The 10,909-nt window shown below is 37.0% G+C and overlaps 1 protein-coding gene across 1 annotated transcript; it reads right to left on the reverse strand.

Moving 5' to 3' along the window:
• Window positions 1-8,762: 8,762 nt before the first annotated feature.
• On the reverse strand, window positions 8,763-10,400 carry LOC105173215 (AT-hook motif nuclear-localized protein 22-like). The gene is made up of 2 exons (XM_011094892.3): window positions 10,063-10,400; window positions 8,763-9,910 (listed from the first exon to the last, which is right to left on the reverse strand). Exon 2 carries the CDS (start codon window positions 9,896-9,898, stop codon window positions 9,005-9,007), a length of 894 nt encoding a protein of 297 aa, XP_011093194.1. The 5' UTR covers window positions 9,899-9,910; window positions 10,063-10,400; the 3' UTR covers window positions 8,763-9,004.
• Between the last annotated feature and the right edge of the window lie 509 nt (window positions 10,401-10,909).

Genomic DNA, 10,909 nt, shown 5'->3' on the forward strand with positions numbered 1-10,909 from the left:
TCAAACGTGGTGATTTTGATGCTAGATTAACTCATCCAAAAATGCAGGATAGGAGGAAACTTGGTAAGGTCCTTTTGTCTTTCAGGCAGCAGGGACTCATAGAAAGCGATAGCTTCTATAGGAAATCTGAGGAGGAAATTATGAACCTTAAAGAAGCACTACTGGAAATGAAATTGCTAGATATCAGTAAGAAAAACAGGCTTTCTCTTGCGAATGTCAAGAGGCTCACCCAAAGGAACTTTAGTGAAAACCCTCTAGCATGGTGGGATAGGAACAAGATCGATGCTACTCTAAAGCTCAAGGAAGAGTGCAAGTATGAGTACGTTCAAACCTATCCAAATGAACATAGAAGATAAGAAAGATATACAGATGATTATAAAAGAGCTCAGTCTTGGACTCATCGAGCCTGGAATCTGTACCTAGAACAGCCATGGATTTCTAGTAAGAAACCATAGAGTGATTAAGAGAGGTAAACCCAGGTTGGTAATTAACTATCAAGGCATTAATAAAATATTAGAGTTTGATGGTTATTACATTTCTAGTAGAGAACACTTAATTGATTGCATTAAAGGTGCAAAAATATTTTCTAAATTTGATTGCAAATCTGGATTTCATCAGATTAAGATGGAGAATGAATCAAAGAAATTTACTGCATTCTCCACACCACAGGGACGATATATCTGGAATGTGCTTCCAATGGGTTTAGCTAATACACCCCATATATTCCAAAGAAAGATGGATAATCTTTTTAAAGATTATTTTGAATTCATGTTTGCCTATAATGACGACATATTGATTTCATCTAAAAATATGAAACAAAATATCAAACATCTTGAAATATTTTTTGTTTCATGTCATAAAAAAGAAGGTTTAGTACTTTTCGAGAAGAAAGCTACTATTGTTGTCAATAAAATCGAATTTCTAGTAATTCTTATTGACGAAACATGGATTGAGTTACATGACCATATTGTGGAGAAAGTCCGCAATTTTTCAAACGTACTCAAGGACAAGAAGCATTTGCAGAGCTTCTTGGGAGTTGTTAATTTTGCAGGTATCATTATTAAGGATTTTGCAAGATACAGGAAGGATTTTCGACCACTTCTGAAAGAAACAGAAAGTTCAAAGTGGAAATGGGAAGAAAATCCACACAAAAAGGGTTCGTGAGCTAAAACAGGTTTGCAGTAACCTGCCAAAACTTGCATACCGCAAGACGGGGATGAATTGCTAGTCTACACAGACGTCAATGACTGCAGATGGGCAGCAGTGCCCATGAAGAAGACAACAACAGGGGAAAAACCTTGTAAATACACAGGAGGGTTGTTCTCAGAACAAGAAGCCAAAGTTTGGCATATTAAAGAGAAAGAATTCTTGCGGTTTGGAAAGCTTTTAAGAAATGGCCTTTATTTTTACTTGCTAAAGAATTTAATAATACTAATGTCAAGGCTTTCTTAAAAAATAAATTAGAATAAAAAATAGAGAAATCTCGTATTATAATATGGCAAGCTGAATGCCAATATTGTTGTTATAATATCGTCGTACATAAAATCTCATAAAAATGTTCTTATAGATTTCCTGACGAGAGACGGAGGCATCTGAAGTAAACTCCATGTTGAGACTTAGGCACCTCCAAGAAAATCTTGAGGAGCTTGATAGAAAGTTCGGACAGCTAACGGTGAATGCCCAAGTTGCCGGACAAATCCAAAGAGCTGATCTAGACACAGTCCAGGTCGCAATCAGAAGTTCCTTATTATCATCCACATCGCTATGGAACGACTTACGAGAAGCAATTCAGAAGGCATCACCTTCAGAGATGACTCACAAGTTGAGGGAGCATGACCTTAAACATGCCTTTAGAGTACAGGGCTCTAGACTTGTAGTGTCGGATTCGAGTATCGATTGCACAAGGCCATCACCAAACTCTGGTGAAACAGCAACAATTGAGTCACAGAAAGTGCAAACTCCTGTAGGTTCAAGTCAACCCAGCACCTCTAGGGTTAAAGAGGGAGAGATTAGCCTTAGGCTGATGACAGGCACCACTAAGGCTAATACTAATGAATTGATATCTTCTTCTGCTTAGCAGGAATGTTAGCGCATGTGGGAAAAATTAATTTCTTGCAGAGTGAACCCAGGCAAGACGATTATCAAAACATCCAGAAAATATAATAGGGTCTGGATGTTAGAAGGGTCGAAACCAGAAGATGTCCAAGAATGGTATGATTTTGGAGCTTTTGCTTCACTTCATACTATTTCACCAAATTTTTCGGAGATTTCTAAACTTCCGGAGTGGATAAGTGGGGCGGTCTTTGATTCGTGGCAAAATAACCCCACTTAAAGAGAGGCGATGTTCTGGAGATAAAATTCATATCAGTTGCTTTAGAGACAGCAGGAAATGGGTCTCATCCAGCATTTCATTTCATGAAGTTGCAAGGCCAGACATGGTAGCTTTCAATAAAATCAAAGCTGCCTCAAGAGAAGCTCCCCTGGTATCAGCTATTAATGAAGACAGTATCTCTACCAGAAGAGCATGGGATTATGGGTCTATTTTACTGAGATGGACAAAGTTAAGTATCCATTCAAAATTTTCTCGGACAAAGTGAATGGATCGTTCCTGTTAAATTCCATGATAGGAAAAAGCACAAGAGTTCGCAGAGAGCTTGTTTGACAAGAAAAGGATGTTAATTTGGGAGAATAAGCTGCCGGCAACCGAAGCTACAAGGATGAAGACGTGAAACATATTGCGTGTTGGGTAATGGCATAACCATTTATGCCCTTGCTATGAAAAACAAGAGAAGCCCCTGTTCGGGACAAAACTTCGGATCACACAAAATAAACTTGAACCAGACCAGGACAAGGAAAAAAGAATTTTTTTACAAAAAGAAGTAAAAATTAAAGAATGTAAAAGATAGAGGATAAGACTGTCGGCAGAAAACGACAAAGGCCAATAGTCAGCAAAGCAAGAAAGCTAGCTGAAAATCACATGACTGACAAGCCATTATGACCAAAAGTTGAAAAAGACGAGGCAATGACGAACGCAGTGACGTCATTCAAAAGAGACAAGAGGATGACGAATGCAATGACCTCATCAGAAAACAAGTTTGGAGTCCGCGGACGCCTACAAATAAAGATACAATGAAGCAGATGGGGGACATCAGAAAACTTTTCCTACTCTTCAACGCATTAGAGTTCTGAGTCTTTTCAATCTTTTGTAGTGTTTTAATCTTTCAGTTTATGGAGATTCCCCCAACGAGTCAAGTCCTCTATCTTATGAGAGGCTAAGCAGTTGGCTCCTCCAGCGGAAGAATAATATCTATGTAATATTCCCTATATTTTTTCAATAAAGAAAGGCTTTTGTTCTACTTTTTTATCCAAAAATATTGTTAAGTCTCTGTTTTGAAACACCTTCTACGCCCTAAGGTAGGAAAGGAAATAGGGCTGTGTTGTTTTGTTGCTGAAGGAGCCAAGTACCTGCGAACCATCAGCTGCGGTTGCGTGGTTGGAAGAAGTTCGTAAAACTGAGGGCTTGGAATACCCGAAAGTAAGGCGGTCAAACCAAGATATGAATTTAAGGAGACTTAATTTTATTTCGGAAGCATGATGGGCCAAACTAGGGCATGTATATAGACTATATTCAGTTTTCTATAGAAGGGCAAAATGATCACTAATTTGGCTGAAGGACCAAAACATGACAGATTTGAAAGATACAGGACCAAAATAAGAAACCAAAAAATTAAAGGATCAAATCAGGAAATCCTTAAAGCTACGGGACCAAAATTGGTTTAGAGCCTGTTTTTCTTTAACTAGTATTCATTGTGTATGGCAATGTGTTGTAGTTACGTATAATGTTGGACAAGCATGGATATAGGAAGTATTTGGTGGTTGTGTTTTTATTACAGATTCTCAAAATGGAGGAAAATCAGGGTCTTTTTCAGGAAGATTTCGAGCTTCAATTTTGCATCAACAGTATCAATGTCAAGCTTCTATTTGACACCATTCTCCACCAATTAGTCACTTCTATTCGACATATTTGTAGCTAGTGACAATTTTTTAATTTCAATTTTTTAAGACTTTTGATGATTTGTCATGGAAATCGAGCTTTTTACATTATTTATATATTGATATTGGTAATTTTGATGATACTTTATAATTTCGTTTTCATATTAATTGTTTTAAGCTAATGTGTTGGTTGGGGTTGCTATATTTGTTATTATTAATATTATTTTGTAATTGGTTAAACAGAAAACTTTAAAATAATTTAATTTGAGAATTTTAAAAAAAATAAAATTATACCTCAGATGCGAAATTAGCAACAAAAAGAATATGTTGATGATTAATTGGAATTTAATATTATAATTAATATCAGCAACTAATATATATGATGCTGCATAATTAGATTTTTTAATATTTAAATATTAAAGTAAGAAAATTACCAACAAATTTATTCCTTGCGATGTGCAGGGAACGAAAATATTCCTTTCTAATCAGCAACGAATATTATTGTTGGTAAATTATATTTCAAAATTAGTAACAAAATAATTTGATGCTAAAATCAATTTAACAAATTAGCAAGTAAAAATTTTCTATTGCTAAATTCGTTGCTAATCTAAATTAGTAATGAATTCCAGTCTTTTGCAAGGAATATGCATAGTTGCAAATAGGATTTTTTCTTGTAGTGCTTGACAAGTTCTTCTCGTCGATCTATCTTCTCAATTGTTTTAACATGATGAGTCCTATACACACAGACACATATATATATACATATATATTATTATAAAAATAAATTTAATTGACAAAAGTACAACAGATATAATCAATTGACAAATAAAGGGTTAAAGTTGTTACCTGATGAAAATAACTTCAAATATCAATAAAAATTCGAGAGAGACTGAAGAACGAGAGTATAAAAAATTAGTGGGATAGTGAGAGATCAAGAAAATTCTAGAAAGATTGAGAAAATAGAGAGAATATAAGAAGAATGGAAGAAAATAGTGAGATTAAATGAAAAGAGAAGAACCTATATATAGAAAAATTTGGAATGGTCTTTGGAACGGTTACTAGAACACATAATTAGTCGTTAAAAAATAGCTATTAATTTACAATCTGTAACGCTCGTAGGACCACACATAGGAACGGTTTGTATCCGCTAAATTATTGTTGTTGTACTTTATTTGGAACGATTTAATAATACAATATCCATAATACACTCAAACTATTCCAACTTGTAACTCATTTAGTCACGGTCTTTGTAACGTATCCCATCTTAAGTAAAACACATACTTAGGAATGATTGTTGAAATACTTGTTCAGCCGCGTACTCAAACCGTTATAAATTGTACCTCATTTTAGAATAGATTTACCAACTGTCATTTTTACAACACTAATTATTTCACATATAGGAACAGTCAACTCAAAACCGTCTCTGATTTTAATAATGTGTTACAAAAAAAAGTTCCAATTATTAACAATTGCAAGTTTGGACCAATTTTACGAATAGAAACTATAACTATTATTTTAGAACACCTTTGATAACGATTTTACAGTTCCAAAACCACAAAACATAAAAACTGAGTATCATGAAGTCATCGACCACTTTCAGTTCCACATGAGTGCCAATACCCATTCCAATATGGAGCAGTCTTTGGAACGGTAGCCTTTCCGTATCAAATTTCACTTTTTTTTTTAGTGTTCCAGGACTAAAATTGCAATTTAATTGGGTCATGTGCAAATCACATGCAATTTTTATCCAAATTGATCGGAAAAGGATGAAAATTGCCAAATTCTTAATGTATCAATTTGTGCAAAACAAAAATTGCTACCCCCGTAAGTTACAGAATAAAAATTGTATTTTTCCCTATGATCCAATTAAATTTAAAATTTCCGACCAAATTGATATAACATACGCCAAACATGTCTTAGTTTAAAAGGGCAAAATCAACCCTAAATTTAAGTAGATAAAAACTCATACTAGACGAAAATTTACTATTGACAGCAATTTTATTGGCTATAAACTAAAACTATATATGATGATATATCATATGTTGGTCCACGTAGTTCATTTAAATTGACTCTTTTGCTGTAATTGGTTCTCTTTTGCCAACATGGACGAAGAATTTAAAAAACAAATGTGGCACATGATTTATTTCAATAACTTTTAATTTGCAAAATCTTGCACCATGAAGGACCAAAATTGCAACATGTTAAAAGGTTACATGATTCTTTAACAATCCCTATAAAGATAACGGGTAAAAATGCCATTGCGAGGAGCACGTAATTTATTCCAACAATTTTTACAAAATCTAGCATCGAAAGGACCACAATCGCAAAATGGCAAAGTACTACAGAACTATTTTACAACCCCAAAAAGATAAAGAATAAAAATATCAAATTGCCAAAATTATAGGATCCAAAATATATTTAAGCCATAAATTAAGTATAACAAAATTCCACAATCCGCAATATATATATATATATATATAGAATAGGCAAAATTGCAAAATTAGTCCTGTAAGTATAGGGGGGTGGCAAAATTAATCCTGCAACTACTGAACTGGCAATTTTAGTCCTATATGTTTTCATTTAGTTGCAATTTTGGTCCTTCCGGCCAAAATTACCCAAAAATTAGCCGGAAAAATTGGGGCTTAGGGTTTCGGTTGCCAACTGGTCTCTACTTAAACACGTGACATCTTACATGGCTGCTGACTGGTAATTCTGGTCGGAAGGACCAAAATTGCTACTAAATTAAAACATATAGGACTAAAATTGCCACTAAAATAAAACATTAAGGAGAAGTCGTGGATGTAACGTTGACGGAAACTGATCGGAGGGATGTGTGCGCCATGGGGAGCGAACACAAAGGTGTTGGTCCGCCAACCAGATAATCGCTAGTGACGGAGATATGACGGAAAAATCAATGGTGGGCGCGGAGAAAAAGTGACGAAAATAAAAATGAAGAGAACCGACCGAATAGTTGATGAAAATGGATGGGCTTGGGTGCAATCAACTCGCCGGAGGATGGGGAGTTGATTGGTGGTGGTCTTGAACAGTGGGTAGGTCGGACGACGGTGAATCGAGAAGAGAAAGAAAATAAATCTAGGTTTTGGGATAAGACTATAATTAACAATTGGGGGCATGTTTGAACTCTGATTGAAACACATGCTATAGGGTTGGAATCAGCGTAGGATGGCGAGTTTAGTGGTGGTACGCGTGGCCGGAGACGCGCCGGAAAAAAAATTCCGGCGACCGGCTTGGTGGTAGTGGGTGATGGTTAACCTTTTTTTTATCACGTCAGCATCCACGTAGGATGCTACTTGTGTAGTAATGCCCATTTGTCGCCGAAACCCTAATCCCCAATTTTATTTGTCAATTTCCGATCACTTTTGGCCAGAAGGACCAAAATTGCTATAAATTTTAAACATAAAGGACTAAAATTGCCAGTCTCATAGCTAGGGGACCAATTTTGCCACCCCCTAATATACAGGACTAATTTTGCAATTTTGCCTATAGAATATTCAATTTTTGATGGATTATACAGAAGCCAAAATAATAACATTTTAAAAAATGTAATTTTCATGAATTCACATTATAACTTGAGGAAGAAGTCCAAGAAGCAAAAGAAATTATTCTAAATCATGACCTAATTAAAATTAAATCAAAGATTAATATAGCATGCCTTTTCGGATGTGGATTAAGTAGAACTACAAGTGTAATTAATCAAAATAGGAATATTATTAGTTAAGTGGGTAGAATTAAGCCTAAAATTATATTGTTAATAAAGAAAACAGTATTATTTTATATATATAAACTTCAAATTGAAAAATGCTGGATGATATAATTAATTAATTCTTTGAACAGCAAAGGGTCACGAAGAAAATTATAAGAAACTGATCATTAATTAATAAGGAGATCAGATAACTAGCAGCCCAAGGAAAAGCAATCAAGTTGATCCATACACAAGCACACACACTTCAAGGGGTGTACATATACATTTATATATATATATATTATATATGCCATTCAGACCCAAAACAAGAAAACCTAATAAATTGCAAAACTTGATTTCCATTGTTTATAACAACTAGGAGAAGAATGGGAGAACAGTTCACCTCACTGATCCTCAAGAAACATGTAGTGTGTGTGTTGAGAGAGAGAGAGAGAGGGTTTGATGCTGGAAACTTTATCTGTATAGTTATGTAAGAATTCCTGCTGGATTCTTGCAAGAGTGGGAGAGTTAGTTGCCTCGGAAAGGAGCTAAGTTCAGAGAAATGCACGTGTAACCCAGTCCCCGATATATTCATTCATGTCTCTCACCCAAAAAGCAAAAAGAAAAAAAATATTACAGTCAAACAAGAAAATGAAGGCAGAATGTTAGGCCCATACCTCTCTGTTCAACCACATCATTTGCATCCACCAAGAATCTTGTCCCCTTCTCCACCACAAATCATAAACTTCAATCTTAAAATGAAACCACAGAACTTGAAATTTTCATCTAATATGTATGTATGTATGGGACGTCGTACGTTGTCTTAAAGGGTGAAAAGAATTGGGATGTTGTGATTATTTTATGTGGGGAATTGTAAGAAGTTTTGATGCTCTAGAAAAATAGGAAACTGATAAGAATTGGAGACCGCCAACAAAAAAGGTGGACCCAATTAAAAACCTCGTCTTTCTTCATCAGGAAATGATGAATACGACTGCAACAACACTGCTTAGAAAGAAATGTAGTGGAATAATTAACAGAAACTTGTACTAGGTCGGAGAAGTTAATCTAGTAAACTGGAAATTTAAGTTAACCACACAATTAAAGAATTCATGACTTTGTACATCCCTCTTTCAATTAACAGATGACACCATGAACTCAAGAAGAAAAAGAACACTACTACTCTTCGAAGAAATCAAGAAGAAGAAGAAGAATTAAGGCAAACTAATTTGCAAGAACCAGCGAAATCATCATGTCGTCAGGAGAGAAAATTAACCAAACGGGTTTTTAATTTCTTCTTTTCTTGTTAAACTAAAATGGAGGTCGACCTGTTCCCCAGTATGCCTCAGCTGGTAATGAATTTAGCATGTTTTGAGGCATCCCTTGAAACATATTTGTGTTTGGATCATTCATCAGTTGCTGTCCGGAAATCCCAGGAGATTCCAACTGTCCGCTGCCGGGAACCGCCGCAGGGGGCTGCTGCTGCTGCTGCTCTTCGTCCTCTAATGGCAGCCGCTCATACGCTGCATTACCAAACGATGCGGCCATAATCATTACCGGCCCAGAAGCGAGCAGTGGGCCTACCACCGTTCCTCCCACCACCTGCCCTTGAGCGCCGGCTAGATATATGGTAAGACTCGAAGCCGCCGGCGGGGCGGGCGGAGGAAGAAACGATCCAGAGAGCGACAGAATTTCGAATCTTCCATGTAAGGTCAGAACGGCACCAGGTGCGGCCGGCTGCCGGAGGGTAACATTCGTAACGGTGCCGCTGCCGCTCAAGATGCAAACCCCTCTCTGCCGCCGCGTGGCAAAGTTGGAAACGCTCTCTTGAATGTCACAGCCGTTGGCGACTTCCATTACATGGGATCTGAGGGCATTTGCGCTGTCCCGAGTGATAATAATCGGTGGTTTGGGCTTGTTTTTCGAGCCAGCGGGGCGGCCCCGTGGTCTACGAGTGACCTCGCCGTGATCACTGGACTGTGGACCAAGTTCTTTCCCATCAGAAGTCGCGGTGGTCGTGGCGGTGGTGGGTGGAAGGCCGTAATTTTCTTCACGATCCCGTTTGAGGCTGAGGCCGCCGGAGTTGCTATTTCCACTTTGCTCGTCGTCGGGATTTTGATGGTGGTGCTGGAATTGGTGGTGGAGCTGAAGATCTCTAGTGTGAAAGGGTGGTGGCAGCGGCCGGCCGTGAGCAAGCTGATCCATTGATTAAATTTTCTTGTATCCCGACACACAAAAACTTGATGAAATTAGCTGCTTGGTGAATTCTTGCTAGGTTTTTGGTGGGAGCAAGAACCAAATGAAAAACCAACTAAAAATTAAGCTGAATATATAATAAGCAGCTGAATTTGAGATGGAGTGAATTGTACATGGAATTGATCAGCTGAATTAGCCATCCCTTTCACCACTGTATATCCACCACCTCAATCTTCTCCTCCTTGAGTTTCTAGTTCTTGGCAAGCAAGTTCTTCCTGGAGACTTATATCAGAGAGAGAGAAAGAGAGAGAGGGAGAAGAAGTTGAGAGGTTTTATGTTTGGGGGCTTCAGTTTAGCAGCTAAGTATTTTTTGGGTTAGGGTTAGGTCAAGAGAGAGGATTGGATCGATGATGAGAGAGAGAGAGAGAGAAAGAGTAAGGGTTGAATGTTGGTAAATTGACAGCGTGCGCATGGGCGGTGGGAATGGGGCCCTCTTTCTCTCTCCTTTGTCTCTTAAACCCTCACCCCATCCCCAGTTTCACACACAGAACTGGGGGTCAAAAAGTCCTCAACCCCATCCACCCAAAAAACACACACTGAAACCCCATTTTATTATTATAATCTCTCTCTCTCTCCTCTCTCTCTCTCCTCAATAACAACTGATACCTTCCATCATTCCTCCTCCTTTATACACACACACATATTCTTTTACTCCCTCAAATCAAGAAAGCTGAGGTATATATATAAACTATATATTGATCCATTTGAATAATGTTATATATATATATAGATTGAAATTGTGAAAGCAGCTCATGATATTCAAAAATACTATACATACACATATATAAGACAGGATTTTTGGATAATTGGCTTTTTCGAGTCTTTCACCTGCAGGCCCCGTTATCATAACAGTGCCCAATAGGAAAAAAAGAAGCAGAAGCTTTTCTATTGCAGGTTCATTGATTTAAATGTAATTAGATAATAAGTATAATATATTTAATATATCAACGTATAATTTAA

The sequence above is a fragment of the Sesamum indicum genome, linkage group LG11 (genome assembly GCF_026168435.1).
Source record: "Sesamum indicum cultivar Baizhima isolate 11 linkage group LG11, ASM2616843v1, whole genome shotgun sequence".
In the NCBI taxonomy this organism is placed as follows: domain Eukaryota; kingdom Viridiplantae; phylum Streptophyta; class Magnoliopsida; order Lamiales; family Pedaliaceae; genus Sesamum; species Sesamum indicum.